This window comes from Stigmatopora nigra, chromosome 8 (assembly GCF_051989575.1).
Source record: "Stigmatopora nigra isolate UIUO_SnigA chromosome 8, RoL_Snig_1.1, whole genome shotgun sequence".
Taxonomy (NCBI): domain Eukaryota; kingdom Metazoa; phylum Chordata; class Actinopteri; order Syngnathiformes; family Syngnathidae; genus Stigmatopora; species Stigmatopora nigra.
The window spans coordinates 9,623,065-9,640,380 of NC_135515.1; the positions used below are offsets into that span (position 1 = coordinate 9,623,065).

At 35.6% G+C, this 17,316-nt stretch overlaps 3 protein-coding genes across 4 annotated transcripts; 2 read left to right on the top strand and 1 right to left on the bottom strand.

Annotated features, from left to right (window-relative positions):
• The first annotated feature begins 2,266 nt into the window (after positions 1–2,266).
• Positions 2,267–6,207, top strand: scg2a (secretogranin II a). The gene is made up of 2 exons (XM_077722062.1): positions 2,267–2,428; positions 3,753–6,207. The coding sequence occupies exon 2, from the start codon at positions 3,761–3,763 to the stop codon at positions 5,564–5,566; it is 1,806 nt and encodes a 601-aa protein (XP_077578188.1). The 5' UTR covers positions 2,267–2,428; positions 3,753–3,760; the 3' UTR covers positions 5,567–6,207.
• On the bottom strand, positions 5,956–9,275 carry ap1s3a (adaptor related protein complex 1 subunit sigma 3a). Of its 2 annotated transcripts, none has more exons than XM_077722064.1 (5): positions 9,139–9,275; positions 8,328–8,506; positions 7,597–7,705; positions 6,667–6,804; positions 5,956–6,570 (listed from the first exon to the last, which is right to left on the bottom strand). In XM_077722064.1, exons 1-5 carry the CDS (start codon positions 9,139–9,141, stop codon positions 6,535–6,537), a joined length of 465 nt encoding a protein of 154 aa, XP_077578190.1. In that variant the 5' UTR covers positions 9,142–9,275; the 3' UTR covers positions 5,956–6,534. The 2 variants fall into 2 exon arrangements, with proteins under 2 accessions (XP_077578190.1, XP_077578191.1); XM_077722065.1 differs by having other exon boundaries at positions 6,635–6,804.
• A 968-nt stretch (positions 9,276–10,243) lies between these two features.
• Positions 10,244–16,385, top strand: dhrs12la (dehydrogenase/reductase 12-like a). The gene is made up of 10 exons (XM_077722066.1): positions 10,244–10,411; positions 12,394–12,527; positions 12,592–12,674; positions 12,740–12,835; positions 12,905–12,986; positions 13,055–13,116; positions 13,265–13,369; positions 13,564–13,654; positions 14,369–14,506; positions 15,688–16,385. The coding sequence occupies exons 1-10, from the start codon at positions 10,356–10,358 to the stop codon at positions 15,801–15,803; spliced, it is 963 nt and encodes a 320-aa protein (XP_077578192.1). The 5' UTR covers positions 10,244–10,355; the 3' UTR covers positions 15,804–16,385.
• The last annotated feature ends 931 nt before the right edge of the window (positions 16,386–17,316 follow it).

Below are 17,316 nucleotides of genomic sequence, written 5' to 3' on the forward strand. Positions count from 1 at the left end.
GTCAAAGTAAACTTGAACTCCAAATATAAAGTAGGAAGATAGGCAGTTTCAATTCTAAATTTAAAGTAAACTAGACTTTAATTTAAGTACTACATAGAAGAAATGACATTATTATAACTTGACAAAATATTTAGGAATACTCAAAATTATGGTTTTCATTATTTATGATTTTAATAGAAATTGATCTTCCTTGGTCCATACTTAAAAAAAAAGATAATCGTCAAGTGAGAATAGAGTGTTCTCTATAGTATAAAGATAAATGTAATTACCTTGGTGCGCAAGATCCATGAAAAATTGTGGCTCAGCATTTTCACCCAATGATTGAATTTGCTATGAATCAGCGACGTGAAATATTGTGCATTATATTCCTTGATTCTCTTTTCTGTATATTGTTTTGCTTATGCCAGTCCTCACATAACTTCTAAGGAAGACTGCATTAGTATTGACAAAAAAGAGTCCAACACTCGCACTTTGCACTCTGCAGTGACTCTCAAATAAAATATCCAATGCGAGCAGCAAACCCTCAAACTGTCTTAACACATATATCAGTGTGAGAAAGAAATTTAGTAGTGCTTAAAACTTCTTTGGTAAGTGAAGAAGAGGTCAGTGACTTTTATTGTGCAGGCTGTGGGAGTGGGTGAGTTGTTAATTGAATTCTGTTTACCAGTAAACCTGCCACAGGCACAACCACAAGCAATTAGCCAGACAGCTGCAGTTTGATCTGCACATAACAGTGAATGAGTAGGTGGAGGATGTATTAGTCATGCAGGAGAGTGTAATTAGGCTGGTTGGAACTCTTTCTATCTGTCTGTCTCCCTTCCTGTCTGTCTGCGTGCCTGTCTGTCTGTCCCTCTGTTTGTCTGTCTGTTTTTCTGTCCGACTGTCTGTTGAACATCCGTGATGAGATTAGTATGTTTAAGTTTGGTGTTTTTTTTCACAAACATGCCAATTAACAACACTATAAATGTTTTTGTAAACAACTTTTTCTTCTTTGTTTTTGCAGCATTATACTGTATCCCAGACTACAAATCTTTCAGCTATATATGAACCCTAATTATTGAAAATGCTACTCAAAATATAACAACTGACGTCATTAGGTTTTTTCACATTTAATAAGGAGACATTCATTCTGAAAGCCTCTTTAAAATGCTTCTGGTTGCTGTTTGTGTAAAAGGAACAACATAAAAAGAAAATATTAAAAGAATCTCTTTCAACTATTATTATAACCCAAGGATATTATAAACTACAATATGTTTGCATGAAAAATAGATAAGCAGGTCATTGGGGGATAGCCAGAGCTAACTTCAAAGGAAGTGAGGGAGCAAATTTATGAATGAAAGTGTAAGCGACTCACAGTGATCCATTGCAGAGAAGACTTGACAGGCTGCCAGAAATAGAAAGCAGATTGTGTGTGCGTGCTTACAAGTTAAGGGCTCTCTCTTCCTCTTTATACACGCTCACATGCGCGTGCACACACACACACACACTGCAGTCTGCAGTCCCTCATTCTCCCCCGCCTATCTGATCCTTTGGTGGAGTCAGAACATGAGTCATCACTGGACTTTTAACCGCATCTGTCTCCCAATGCTGCAGTAGAACTTCGTCGGAGCACGTCAATGGTAACAGCAGTTAGTATGAAAAAAGTGACTTGGAAAAACAGCCCTGGAAGGTCGTCAATATTTGCCAATTGTCCAGTTAGACATTTCATTCGAATAAGAAGTGGATTATGAATCTGTAAAATTCAGAGGTTGGAGAGAAATCCAACACAAACAAAAGAAAACAAATAAATCTTATTTAGTTTGACCTTTCAGTGATGTAAGCATCTGTATAGATGTAGATGTTCACTCTTTATATGCAAGAGAGTATCTTAACGTCCTCAAATGGAATGAATGTACATTTAAAAAAAACAATGCTGCAAAAGTACTAGTCACTAAGTACAAAAGGTGAAGGTTTGCAACTTAATGTTAAGTTTTTCATTTTAGCTTTGGCCCTGGCAGACAAATACTGTCAAGGTGAAAATTTGCAAATACTCTACAGGTAATGTTGGTGACACAGTGGAACAGCTGCTTTAGTCTTTAGTTTAAGCAGAATGATACAATTGGAAAGATATGGTTGATACAACATTGTCAATACATTTGGAAGGAAGTATTCAACAAATATATTTTAAAAAAATGAATATATAGCCAATATAACAGTGTTTTAGTCCAAGCACTGTTCCCCAAAAGAGAGTCCTTTATGTTTTACTGTTATGAAAAAAGCTGCGCGTGACAGTGGGTGCGTGCCTACTTCATTCTCTGACGTACAAGTCACATGGTGCGTGTCTCATAGTATGAGGAGCTGTCCGCGGTGCTGAAGACACACTCACGCTGGAGACAGAGATGCTCAGAGCAGTCAACAAGAACTTTTGCTCAAACTAAATCAAAAAAAGGTAAGATTTTGTAGTTTTATTAGATGGATGAGGCCACACAACCAGTTTTTCTTCATGTAATAAATTATGTGCGTTTTCAGGGTTTTATTGAAGCAGAGCTTTGCCAACCTGATGCTCAGATGTTGTGTTGCCTTTGTTTGCATATGCATATGCACTTGTCTTGTTGGGTTCTTTGAAGGGTTTTTTTATGTGCTTGCAAGTAGGGAAATCATACAAAATCTCTGTTCTGACTTTTCGGTTTTAAAAACGAAAGAACAATGTAAACAGAAAATAGCATTTGAAATAGTTTGCAATTAAAGCAAAGCTTAATGTTTTTCTCAAACTACTGCATCTCAAAGAGGAGGAATTTATATTGCTCTGCCATTACTTATTTAGTCCGCGCTTTAGTCATCGAGAGTGATAATTGCCTTTTAAAAGGGTTTGCACACAAATGTGGCTTCTGTGGGAACATCACTCTTACCGGGTTGCCTTGACAACAGGGCTGTGACTCACGGTGGCGTCAATTTAACGACTAATGAGATTTGTAGGGGAGCTGAATGCTGCTATGCTGCTGCAGGATGTCATCCTTAGATAAGAAGCAACAGGCGGCGATAGCATCACTGCAGCTCAGACCAATCAAATTAATACTTAATAATCATTACTCTCCAGTCGGGCAAAAGGAAAAAAATATTTAAAACACAGCAGATACCCTCAAAAAGATTCACAATTGAACCTTCCTTCCTTTTAATGTATGAAATTGAATGCATATGCCTATATATATATAAATATATATATATATATATATATATATATATATATATATATATATATATATATATATATATATATATATATACAGCTCAGACCTATAAAATTAATCCTTAATAATCATTACTCTCCAGTCAGACACAGGGAAAAAATATTCAAAATACAGCAGATACCCTCAGAAAGATTTACAGTCGAACCTTCCTTTCTTTAATTGTATGAAATTGAATGCATATTTTTTATATGTATGTATGTATGTGTGTATATATATATATATATATATATATATATATATATATATATATATATATATATATATATATATATATATATATATATATATATATATATATATATATATATATATATATATATATATATATATATATATATATATATATATATATATATATATATATATATATATATATATATATATATATATATATATATATATATATATATATATATATATATATATATATATACAGATAGAGATATATATATACACATAGATATGTATATCTGTGATTCATTTAAGGTCTGTGCTAACTGGTGTGTGTCGGACTTTTCCCTGCAGGGTTCACAATGTTGTCGTTCCCCAGACACCTGACCAGAGAAAAGCCTGGCATTCCCCGTTTGGCCCGGCTTCTCTTTGTCACTCTCTGTCTCCGCTCCATTCACGGGGCTACTCTCAGAGAGCATCGACTGCGGGAGGGTGACTCAGACGCTCCCCAGGCACCTGATTCTGACATGATCAAAGCCTTGGAGTACATTGAGAGCCTCCGCCAAAGGACAGACTCACAGGACAAGCCTCTTCTCTCTATGGGGAACAATGCCGAAGAAGTGGATGATGCTCAGAGGATCGGCACCATGATGAGGCAGGCTCCCGACCCGACTCGTGCTAGAAACGATGAAGAAAAAGACGACGCGGAAGTGGAGAGAAGTGACGATAAGAGTGAGGAGCTGCTCCAGGCCGTACTCAGCACTCTCCAACAAACTGAAAAGGCCCCCAAACCTCCTTTGCTTCGTCCATCCTCTCTTGGTGGAGGCGACGCCAAAAGTGCTATGTACCCGAGGGTACAAAAGCAAAAGGGCATCATGCCCCACAAGAAGATGCCCTTAATGTTTGAAGATGATGAAGAAGGTGTGGGGGAGGAGGACGAAGACCATGAGAGCCCTTTTAAACGCACCAATGAGAATGTGGAGGAGAAGTACACGCCTCAAACACTAGCGACTCTGCAGTCAGTCTTTGACGAACTGGACAAGTTCACCAATGTGAAGGCCTCGCACAAACGACAGGAGGAGGATACGGGTGATGAGGAAGAGGAAGAGGAGGAGGGGGAAGAAGGGGGAGATTTGTTCAATCTGAGAAATGTGGTATACGACGACAATGAAGGCGAGGACCTAGCTGACTGGGGTCCCTCGCAAGAGCAGGGCGATGAAGGAGAGGAAGATGACAGGCAAGAGTTGGATAGGAGCCTCGACTATGTTGATGATGAGGAGCAGGACGAGGAGGAGAATGAAAGGTATCCGGTTCGGAGGTCAAATGATCCAGACCAGGTCGACTACTACATTCTTAAGGTGCTGGAGAGGACAGAAGAAGAGGAACAGAAACGAGCGATTGAGGAAGAGGAGCAAAAAAGGGCTGCGAGACGAGTATCCCAGTACCGAGAATACATTGACCCCCGCGTTATTCATCAGCTCCTTCAAATCTCTCAGAAATACCGGATCCCGCCTGAAGATCTCCTGGGGGTGCTCAAAACAGAAGAAACACTAAGTCAAGGAAAGAAACAACAGAGCCGAGACAAAAACCAAGTCTGGAAGACATCAACAAAGAAGATTTATGGCATTCCTCAGGACATATTCTTTAGTAGGCGCCTTCCTGTCAGAAATAACTTCCCCAAAAACCTGCAAAAAGATGCAATCCTAAACATCCTTGGCTTGAACCGAGATCAAAGTCCCATCAGGAAACCATACAGAAGCTCACGAATTCACACTTTAACAGCAGGGCGCACGGGGGATGCCGCTCCCACACTGCGACGTCTCCCTCCAAGCAAGACGAAGGACTACGACGACACGGCAGATGGCGAGCTGGCAGCATATATGGCGGCACAGATGCTGCCGCGTTATCCTGGCCTCGCGTACCGCTATGGCAAGACTGGCCAAAAGCGGGACGAGACAGGGCAGAGCATGGCGGGGTCATTTGAACAGGCTATGCAGGACTATTTGGATCAAATGGACTCAAATAAGGAGGCAGAAATAAAGAGACAATCTGAAGACGATGCAAGAGGGGACAACAGGCAAGAATTTGACAACAACGCTATGATGAAATTGATGACTTACCTCAACCCAGAAAGTGAGGACAGTGAGATAGCACTCAAGGGCATATAAATCAACACATACAGTTACACCTCAGTGAATAGGAATATCAGAAAAGTTGTTTTATTTTCATTATTTCAATTCTAAATTTGAAATTTCTGCCTAATTTAGATTATGGACAAATTAAATTCAAACAGCAGTTCTACTTCCATGTTAAAAATGAACATTGTTCCATGTGAGATCCAAATTTCTTAAAAAAGTTACATTTGAGCCTTTTCTTTGTTGTAAAATACTTCAGTTGTTGCTAAAAATATTCGACTCTAAAAGTAGTGATGTTATGTAAATGAGGCTTTCCACAATATTCTATTCTAATCTACAACTGGATATTTCTGTATATGTTATTGTGTTGGTTGAGGTGATAGAGATAAAGAAGTATTTTCAATGATATAAAATGCAGTCAATTGTGGTTCCTCTGTAAGTCTACTGAAAATTTTATTTATTAGCTGAAATATGAGTGTTCAGACAATATTTTGTTTAAGTTGCTCAACATCCCATACATGTGACTTGTCAGATTGCTACATACACTTACGCACGAATACACGATGCACGCACAAGCATATCAGTGTTGGACCTCTACACTTGTGTTTGTTGGTAATTCTTTCTTAAATGTAGGCATATGTGAGAAACTTGAGGTTAATAAAGCATTGACTTTATTTTTTTCCTCACTGAGTCCTGTTTTTATTTCTTTCCAACAAAACCATACAAATGTAGTAATCACCAAACAACTAATAAACTACTAATAAATACTGTTGATTTGGTTTACATATATGTTAATTTATTTGCTTTATGACTCACAAAATACACATTATTGCTTTGGCTGTCCTTTAAAACTAAATAGGATATATTTTAAAAAGTATAGGAAAGACAGAAAGAACCAACGAAAGAATACAGCAGGACTCAAGTAAACATATTACACACATTACAAGTAAAGCATTTTGTTTTGTGTCCTGAGATTTCAGACGTCGCGGTATTATTCCAGTTCAGTAGGAAGGTTTGTTCATATACTCCTCCATTGTCTGCAACCACAAAAATAAACGTTATAGCGAGGATTTACATGACTCACTTTTTTTCCAAACCTACGTTCACAAGGGGGGTGTGAAAGCATACTGCACCTCTTGAAGAGCATCACCCTCCTGCAGAGACACACCCACGGCCATTTTGGAGGTTTCTTGCACTTCTCCTCCCATCAAGAATTCATCCAAGATGTAATACGCCTTTTCAAAATTGAAAATAATGTCCAGCTCACACACCTGAAAACAAAACACTTAACTATCCACTGGACTGTAAAGGGAATTAGATTATTAAATAATATTTACAAAAGTTTTAGACCACCATTTAAGGACCACTGCTGCCTAACAATTAGGAATATTGATAATTATAAATACCTTGCCCATTCTTTTCTTGCAGTTCTATAATGTTTCTTGTCATTTTTATTGTGTATGAAGTGCCATGCTTTCATGTGGAGCTCTTAAACTGAATAAATGTGGTTGACAATTTTTACAGTGGCAATAAATCTAGTCAATATTTTTGTAGTATTGGATAATTTATCTGAAAGCATAAAGTCGATATTCTACAAGGTCAGTCTGTTACTGCTTAGCTAATGCTTGTCTGTGTTTGTGTGCTTGGAGTATTTTTGTATTTTTTGACCTCTTCTTTTCACAGTATGGCATAAAGAAGAAAGCCAGCCAAAAGAAATGCAACAAGAGACAGGATTTATACTGTCGAAAATTGGTAAAGATATGCTGCTTTCAGACAAAAGTTAAACTGTTGCTATGATTGTCAACAAAAGCATTTTTTTCTTTCCTGCTGAAAAACATGAACACATTTTTAAAGAAAAAAAACATTTTCTACATCTGAATCCAAAATAACCATTTTTAAAGACACAGTGCACTATGACAAAGGCCTTTTGTTTACTGTCTAATCTCCAGTTTTAACAATAGAGCAGATGCATTATGCACAGAGATGATGCTTTATCTCTATAATGACACCAGGCATGTCTACTTTGACGACACAAAACCATTCATAAAGTAAGCTCTTCTTACGTTGCCAAAGTAATTATCCAGTAGTTCAACATATCTGTGCAGCACTTCAAGGCTCAGCAGCTCATTATCTTGCTCATCCAGTCCAGAGCAGAAATATAGGCTGGCGTACCTGCATTTGAGGATTTCATTGTGAATATTTAAACAACTCTGTTGAAAGAAGACATGTTGATAATGTAACAAAAATTAAATACCTTTTTTTTTAATTACTTAAAGAATATTGTACTGCCTTTGAAATGAAACTAATAATAATTAGTAAATTAGTAATAATAATGATTAGTAGGCATAGTAACCAGTCCTGTGTCTTTTGACAAGCAAAAAAAGCGGGAATCTAATATGTAGTGCTTTGATCCTCATTTGTAGTGCAAAAAGAAGGTTCTTATTGATTATTTCTACTGACTTAGCAACATCTGCTGAACAAAAAGTTAAATACATGGACAGACTAAACAAAATTCTTGAACAAATATTAATGTAACACAACTAATACTATAACATTAAGCAGCACATCTTTTTAAAGTAAAAAATAATAATCTGAAGCTGAAATGTTCTGTTTTGAGAACACAAAAACATTTGTGGCTTCCTAAAATTTAGTTTTTTTTGTATTTATTTCAATAGGATAATATGTTTTGACCTAAAAAATATTTTGGGTTTGGTGCAAGGTAATGAAACAACACTATATTCTCAATGGAATCAATCAAATAATAAAAACCTAAGAGTTATTATTAGACATAGACCTCTTATAGACAATCTTGAGGTCTCTCCATTGCAGGAAGTTGCATGAACGCGGAGCACGGGCCAACACAATCATCATCATATCCCGGATCACCTTCTTCTTCTCTCGTTCTGTCAATGGTGTGAACCACTTCTGCAAGCGCAGCTTTCCCTGCTTGCTGAACAGCAGTAAGAAGCGGATCTGGGGAGCACAGGCCATATTGATAGCAGTTACAACACAGCATTATCAGACAGTATAACAAAACTCAACTGTGTTTGAACAGAAGTACACTGGGATTCAAAAAAAGTTAATACATCACAAATTACAGTTAATGAATAGCTTGCGAAAAAGCACCACCTTTTTACACGGTCAACCATTCTTTATTTTACATGGCTGATAACACTGTAGCTCCAGTTACAAATAACTACAACTGAAACAAGTAAGTTTGTTAAACTCTTTTAACACTTCCCGATTCTGAAAACCACAAACAAAAGTTTATTATATATGGTGGTGACTTCTGGTCGTAAACAACAACCAGTTCATGACAAGACTGTACAACCATAAATGTGATTATAGAAGAACTTTGCCCTTAGGTTCATTTGCAAACAACTAACACTAGATCAACTTGCTTATGTGGAAATACAGAGTAACACATATTTTGGCTCGAACTGCTAGCAGGTTTACTGAGACAATATTTACACTGGATAAGTTTTAGGATTCGAATCTTTATTGTCATCAAGTGTACAATGAAAGTTTGTTTAATTTCAAAAAATATAGACCCCTTCAAGAACTGCAGTGTTGCCAACAGCAAAACCCAAGCAGCAAACACTCACCATTTTGTCTAAGAATCTCTCCCTGAATCATGGGACGTATAACACCTACAGGAGTAACAAACAAAGTGCTCCTGCTGCCCTTCTGCTTCTCACATTGTGCATCACACCTTCGCCACACCTACACATGAACACAGAGTGAGTGAGTGAGAGAGAGAGAGAGAGAGAGAGAGAGAGAGAGAGAGAGAGAGAGAGAGAGAGAGAGCGAGAGAGAGAGAGAGAGAGAGAGAGAGAGAGAGAGAGAGAGAGAGAGAGAGAGAGAGAGAGAGAGAGAAGAGAGAGAGAGAGAGAGAGAGAGAGAGAGAGAGAGAGAGAGAGAGGGGAGAGGATGTACATTGTCATTTTTCAAAGCCTGCTTCAAAGGTAACGCTGATGAACATGTGTTTTCATATGGCAAATACACTAATTCATTTTGCTGCATTGGTTGGAGGTAAGTTTCTGTATTTATGTAGATAATTCACTAGTTCTCTTCCTGAGTACAGTATGTAATGATTGCTTTTTATTCGTTTCAACTTCACCGAATAAAAAAGAGAAAAACTCAAAACTCTTTATATATATATATATATATATATATATATATATATATATATATATATATATATATATATATATATATATATATATATATATATATATATATATATATATATATCTATATATATATATCTATATATATATATATATATATATATATATATATATATATATATATATATATATATATATATATATATATATATATATATATATATATATATATATATATATATATATATATATATATATATATATATATATATATATATATATATATATATATATATATATATATATATATATATATATATATATATATATATATATATATATATATATATATATATATATATATATATATATATATATATATATATATATATATATATATATATATATATATATATATATATATATATATATATATATATATATATATATATATATATATATATATATATATATATATATATATATATATATATATATATATATATATATATATATATATATATATATATATATATATAAGGGCTGCTTTCCCTTTGCCTCCCACTAGTGGGCCACAGGTGTTTAGGGCCCAGTAAGTTGTTCTGCTCTGTTCCACGTGGTGTACAAACGCAGCTAAAAAGAGGAGCAAAGGGGGTAGAACATCCTGATGCTTCCAGAGCCAGAACGCAATCATGTCTCTGTACCGCAACTTAGCCTGGTTCCTCAAGGGAATGACAGAGTTCACCAGGTATGATTGATGCTTTCATCTCTTTTTCTCTTTAGATAAAAATGGAAATTTGCTTTCAAAATGACTATTTGTTTTTATTTGTACATTGTTTTGTGATATGAAGTTTATCAACAACAGCTCTGTGTCAACATAAGGGCCATAATTGTTGACATCTATCTTTCAGTGTGAGACGTGAGTGTGAAAAATGTATGTAAAATTTAGTGATGAAAAGGGGTTTTATTTTTATTTGCTTATATATTATCAAAATTAAACACACGAGACATCAGCCAAAGTTAACTTTTTCATGTTTTTCAGGCAGTCAATTTCAAATTATTCTTCAATATCTGTGATGAGTTGCTTTATAGTTCTGTAAAAGTTTTGAGGATATTAAAATCGTGTGGCATTTAGAAAAGACTCCCACTCTGAGATGCTAAAATGTGACTAATGTCTTCTCCTATTCCCAATCCACGTCAATTGACATTTAATATAAAGGATATATTTCATATACATTGCAGATAAGTTGACACCAAGTGCAACTAGATTTCTCCATTACAGAAATTGCATTCCTTCTCAGCAAATTATCCTCAAGTTACACATTTATTGAGGAATTGTCACACTTATATTCACTATCTGATACGTACAATACTTTCGATTATCTGATCAATTACAGCCTATCATGGGCATTCCTCATTACGACACAGTGAGTCGGGTTTTCTGAAAAGGTGCTTTGGTGATTGTTTCTCCTCTCCCCTTTGTTCTGTGTTGTTGCGTCTCCAACAGAGTGACCCGCTCTGTCCCTTCATTGATAGCTCTCTGCATGACACCAGCAAACAGAGCGGGTATTTAGCTTCAGTCTCACTTGCCCTTGTGCAACCTTTCTCAACAATAGCTTCCAAGACAATGGTCGTCATACACACTTTTCATGCACATACTGTACCCTGATCTTGTTGCCTGCCACCATCAAACCCTTCTTGTCACATCCGCTGCCAGGCACAATCTCTCCCCTGTGTGTACAGTAAAATTGAGAGGAGAAAGACACTGTCTGCTTTCCTCCCTGACCTCTTTTGACCTGAATTTCCCCACTTTGACTGACATATGAATTGGATAATTGCTCAAGCATAAAGGAGAAGATGAATGTCTAAACCCCAATTTCAAATAAGATGGTACATTGTCGAACATGTACTAAGAAATGGAGGATGATGATTTACTTCTGTTTAACCAATATTTAAGTGAATAGACTAAAAATACATTATTTTCAATGCTAAAACTGGTGAACATTTTGAGTTTCCTCTTTTTGAATATGAGACTTGCAACAAGTTCCAAAAATGCTGGAACTGTGCAATCTAAGATATTAATGATTGGTCATTTAAAATTAGATTTTAATATCAATGATCAGCTGTGACAGTATTTTATTAATCAAATACTCAAAGACTGAAATCACCTGCAATTGGCTGGCTGGACACGAATTTGGGGTGTCCGCGCCTGATGCCCATTGTTAACTGAGATAGGCTCCAGCACCCTCTTGATCCTTGTCGTTCACCAAACATGAACCGAGAACTCATGTGAATTCGGTGTGAATTCCATTTATCATTTTAAAAATGTCTTATCATTGAAAAAAGGGTTACTGAGTACTACAGTTAAGCTTTGAAAGTCATTTTTCACTTCATAGATTAATTATCATTTTTTTAAAAGTACTACCGTTAAAGCATATTATAAAAAATATACAATATAGAAACGTAAAATAAATATATTAAGATCAGACAACAGACACCATGGAAAAAATAAGTGGTAAAAGGTTTTGAGATACTTTTTCAACCTATAAAAGATGAAGTGTCTCAATACTTTTGACCCTGGATGTACCATACCAATACAAGCACGAATTTGACAGGCCTTTAGCCAGTACAATGCTGTGAATTGGCATGGAAAGAACTTACCCCCACATGAGTTCTGCTGTCCAAAATTTAAAGTCCTGATGGACTGAGCTATTATGTCATTCTCAACAGGAATGCCTTCTTATCAGCTTCCAAGCGCTTTATGGAAAAGGACCTGGAGGTCTCTTTGGCGGGGCGCTCCTTCATGATAACTGGAGCAAACAGTGGAATCGGCAAAGCTACAGCCATGGCGATAGCTAGGAGAAGTATAAGCACATTGTGTGTTGTACTTTGTAACTTTTATCAATCAACAATATTCTTTTTTCATAGGCGGAACAGTCCACATGGTGTGCAGGAACAAGGATAAAGCTGAGGAGGCTCGGGCTGAACTTGTCAAGGAGACTGGAAATAAAGTACAGTATTTGTGTGCCTCCCAAGAAAGCCATATCTAGAATTTTAATACAAAATATCACCTCAGGAGATCTATGTGCATATTCTGGATTTATCCGAGACCAAAAAAGTCTGGGAGTTTGCGGAAGCCTTCAAGAGGAAGTACAAGACCCTAAATGTCCTGGTAAGGAAACATAACAATCATTACATTTTATTGTGATACTAAATTTTGATTCTGGTTGAACATGTTTAGATTAATAACGCAGGCGCCATCATGGATAAGCGGGACGTGAACGCTGAGGGTCTCGAGAAGAGCTTTGCCACCAATGTCCTTGGTTAGTTAGCTACTGGGATGGAGATTGCTGTCATTGCAATGAAAAACTTCATTCTTGTTCTCTTCCAGCGGTTTATATTCTCACCAAGAGTCTCGTTCCTTTGCTGGAAAAGAGTGGCGATCCTAGAGTGGTGAGGGCAAGACCTTTTAGTCTTTAATCTACACAGGGTTGACTCTCATCAACACTCTGTCTGCTACAGCTGCTATAGTTTCAATTGCTTTTTGAATTTTGAACCTTTCAGATGACCAGTCCTTAAAATATTTGTATTCTTTGTGCAGATCACTCTGTCATCTGGAGGAATGCTTGTGCAGAAGCTCAGGATAGGAAACTTGCAGACTGAGAGAGGTCGCTATGATGGCGCCATTGTCTATGCCCAACATAAGGTAGATTAATGTTTCTAGAGCTGCTTATAAAAACTGTCTTATGTATTGGCCACCTTATTTCTAAAGAGAATTTAAATTTTAGCAACAGCAGTTAATAACAGTCTTGGAAATCTGACAAGTAAAACCATAATTGATAATATTGTGCTAACATTCTTGAAGACAGGTAGATTCAACTGTATTTTTATGTCTTGCAGAGGCAGCAGGTGGTGATGACGGAGCAGCTTGCAAAAATTCACCCGAGCATTCATTTCTCTGTTATGCATCCTGGCTGGGTTGACACTCCTGGTACATTGTTAAAAAGATAGTAAAATGGATATAGAGTATAACATTGATGCACGCCTGATTAAATGCCAGGTTTTTTTTGTGAATACAAAAGCAAATAATAAGACTGAAATCAATCATTTCTGAACTCTTTTCACTATTAATGTGATAAGTCATAAGTTACAGGCACATATAAACCTGCTATTTATTTTTTAGCCAGTCTTGACACAAAAATAATCTACATTAGGCTCCAAGGATCCATCCTAATAACTCCCGAGAATATATCGACCAGATTTAATTGTAATCTGTCCACAAATAAAGAAGGAATAGATTTTTTTTTTTTAAAGTAGGTAAACCATTGCAGTACCGACAAGTGCAATTGTCAATTTTACGTACCTTCAATTTAAAGTTATAACTCAATCTAATTATGAGAAATATTTAAAAAATAATTCTTTAAATTACAATATAAGGATGTTTGAATCATTCTGAACCTAATTGTAAGTCGGAATGATTCTTATATGGGAAATAAATGTAATACTGTACCTCTAAGGACTATTAATTAAATTAATCAAGATTAAATATAGTATTGCATTAAAAAAAAACCTTCAGTTATGTATACTGTGTTGTGGTCTCCATTTATCCTCATCAGTTGAGCCACATATGGATCTTTTCAAATAGATTTGCCTGATAAAACAATCATATTCACATTTGCTTTTGCTCTGTTATGTTTGTTATCAGCAGTAGCAAATGCCATGCCTGACTTCCATCGCTCAATGAAGAGCAACCTGCGGACCCCCGAACAGGGCGCAGACACTGTGGTGTGGCTGGCTGTGTCTGAGTCCGCCATTACCAACCCTAATGGCCGCTTCTATAAGGGTAAACAACAAAACAAGTTTATACTTTTACACATTTTTTGTCATTATACAAGTATAATGAGATGTAAAATGTCACCATGAAGTGCACAAATAACAACAACAAACAATCTGATGCATAAATAATCAATAAATAATAACCATAAATAATATGTCAATAATCAATAAATAAGTAATAAATCAAAAAGTAGTCACTAACATAAATGAATAGGGAAGTGCAAAAATAACAACAACAAAAAAACAAATACATAATCCATAAAAAAAGTACTATAAAATATCCCACGTCTTTATATTGTCTTTGATTGTGTTATCATTTATAATTTTGTCCTTTTCCTAATTAAAAACTTGTTGCAAATTTGTAGTATTCTTGTGAGTGGGTTATAATAATAAAGGTTTGAGTCATTCTGAGTTGGAAACATTGTGTTTAAATAGAATTTGAGTTATTAACATGGTCATGGAATTAATTAAACTAAAAAATTAAAGTATTGCTCTTGTGTGTGTTGGGATAAAAGCGAGTGACTGTACACCCTTAAATTAATCTCGTGTTTGTGTCTGGCTTGTGTCCATTGCAGCTAGTATGAGCAGCTTTTGATTACTGCCAGTGTCGTGCCTCGAATTAACACTCAACAACACGCTGACACACACAGTATAGCGTCATCAACCTAGAATAGAATTGTGGCGGTCACATTGAAGTTTTTTAATATTTTGGATTATTTCAACACTTATTTGTATAATAAGATCTGCATTCAAACTTCCATTAAAATTATAGATGTGAGAAATTCCAACTCGGTCGGTTGTATCACTAATGGAGCTAGACGTGAAGGCAGCAGTGATCAATTACTGCAATTGACAAAATAAACATCATATATGTCAAATAAAATGTAGTCAATCCAATAAAGATTGATTTCTTTTTATCATTACCCCGAATATCATTTACAATGTAGAATTCACCAATGTATATACCTTTATTTGTTTATTTTGGCTTAAACTTGCACAAATGTCACACATTTGTTATTATACATTGAAAAAGTATCATTTTTTTCAGTGGAATAGTATGGTATGGTCTGGCAGGGCATGGTAGTTTCACACCAGCATTTATCAAATAAAAACTCTGCAAATTCTACCTCCTTCCTATAGATGAAATGAATATTTTTGCAGTTTTTATAAAATATTTTCTGTACACAGACCGTAGGATGGTGGCTACCCACCTACCTCTGGCCTGGACTCATAGTTCCCCCCTGGAGGAGCAGAAGCTGATCTCCACATTGGATGACCTGGCCAAGATGTTCCAGCCACATTGAGGACCTTATTGTACCTTTAGTACTAGTAACACGAGTGCTACTTAGACGCATAAAGACTGAAAGGGAAGGTCCGCCTCTCAAGATGTCAGTCTTTTTGAGCCAGATTAAATATAAATGGCTTTTCTTTATGTATTAACATACATGGCTTTGCTTTTGTGTCTTGACATTACTCATTGACTGTTTTATATTTTCAATAACTAAGATTTTTAGCGAGCAATAGACTAGTCTTCTATACATTATATATTCATATTGGGACTTTCTGAAAGTAGTCATTCAGATGGGAATCTGGTCTGACCAAAGTCTCAGCCTTCTTGTGTCTATGGTTGATATGTGGAACTAATAGAACTGTATCTTGTTTGTTGTTTTGCTGTGTAGCAGCTTGAAGTGAAGATGGAGTTTAAGTGATCTCTTTGACCCCTTAAATGAAAAACACCAAAGCAATCTGTTCAGTCAATATACGTATTTATATATAATGTCCACCCTGTGCCTTTTAAAACAAGCTGCTTTAATGTCATTACTAAGATGTGCAAATGCATTGACACATTAAATGGCAAAAATGGAAAAAAATACAGTAGTTTCTCATTGAGTCTCAATAAAGACTAAAAAAAATGTTGTGAAATTTTTAATATCAAGCAATAATTGATGTCTCTGAAACAGGATTGGCCAAAATGAAAGTTCTCATTGTATTGATCATAATAATAATTTTGAAACGCAACGTGCAGAGATAGAATCTCACATTGAAATAAAATCGTGTAGTGGTAATGTCACGTGATACAATACAGAAACATCAAGGCCATTGTACTCACTAGCATTTGATGATCTAACCAAGACATGAAGCACTTCATGTGATGTGTACTAAGTGCTCCTTTTGGTGCCATAAACCCAAACAACCATTAGGAATTGGACATCATCACCATTGTGATAGTGAGAGATGTTCTCTTAGGCACACAGCTAAAAGCACAAACCAAAAAGTGTCCATAACACATGCAATTTAATTTTAACTCTTGATCAATCTACTCAGAAAGCGTGTGGCTGACTTGAATTTTGGTAGAGCAAAATGTTGTTGATCTTTAGTAAGCGCATTCACTTGTAAAAACAGTACAAGAGTTATCAAATGATAAGACACTGAGGGGAAAAGGCAAAAATATTTGCTATTTTAAGGTCGGATTCTATTTTTAAATTTTAGTTGCACTATATTCGTCACAGTAGGTTGGTAGAATGAACGCAGGGGTTGGTTGGCCTGTTACAGAACAAGAAGCATATTTGGCAACTTTAATGGAACATGTATATATATATATTTTTTTTAAATAATGAGTGCGACATTAAACAACCAAGTTGATTTTTTTTTATTATCTAATGAGGGATTAATGTTGAACAGTATTGTGAATCCACAATACCTTGCTATTTTTTTTAAATTATATTTTTATTTGTTAAAAAAAATCTAATTGAGTGTCACTCGTTTCAATCCAACGCTCAAATGGCAAAACTGGTCAGTATTTGAAGGACAGAGTTT

Bases quoted from the DNA above. Each gene is read 5' to 3' on its own strand.
- ap1s3a (XM_077722064.1), bottom strand. The intron at 7,706-8,327 runs GTCTATGTCTAA...CCTCAAATGCAG, and splicing joins CTCAAGATTGTCTATAAGAG to GTACGCCAGCCTATATTTCT. The intron at 6,571-6,666 runs GTGCAGTATGCT...TTGTGGTTGCAG, and splicing joins AGGGTGATGCTCTTCAAGAG to ACAATGGAGGAGTATATGAA.
- scg2a (XM_077722062.1), top strand. From the start codon at position 3,761: ATGTTGTCGTTCCCCAGACACCTGACCAGAGAAAAGCCTGGCATTCCC.
- dhrs12la (XM_077722066.1), top strand. From the start codon at position 10,356: ATGTCTCTGTACCGCAACTTAGCCTGGTTCCTCAAGGGAATGACAGAG. The intron at 12,528-12,591 runs GTATAAGCACAT...CTTTTTTCATAG, and splicing joins CATGGCGATAGCTAGGAGAA to GCGGAACAGTCCACATGGTG. The intron at 12,987-13,054 runs GTTAGTTAGCTA...GTTCTCTTCCAG, and splicing joins CTTTGCCACCAATGTCCTTG to CGGTTTATATTCTCACCAAG.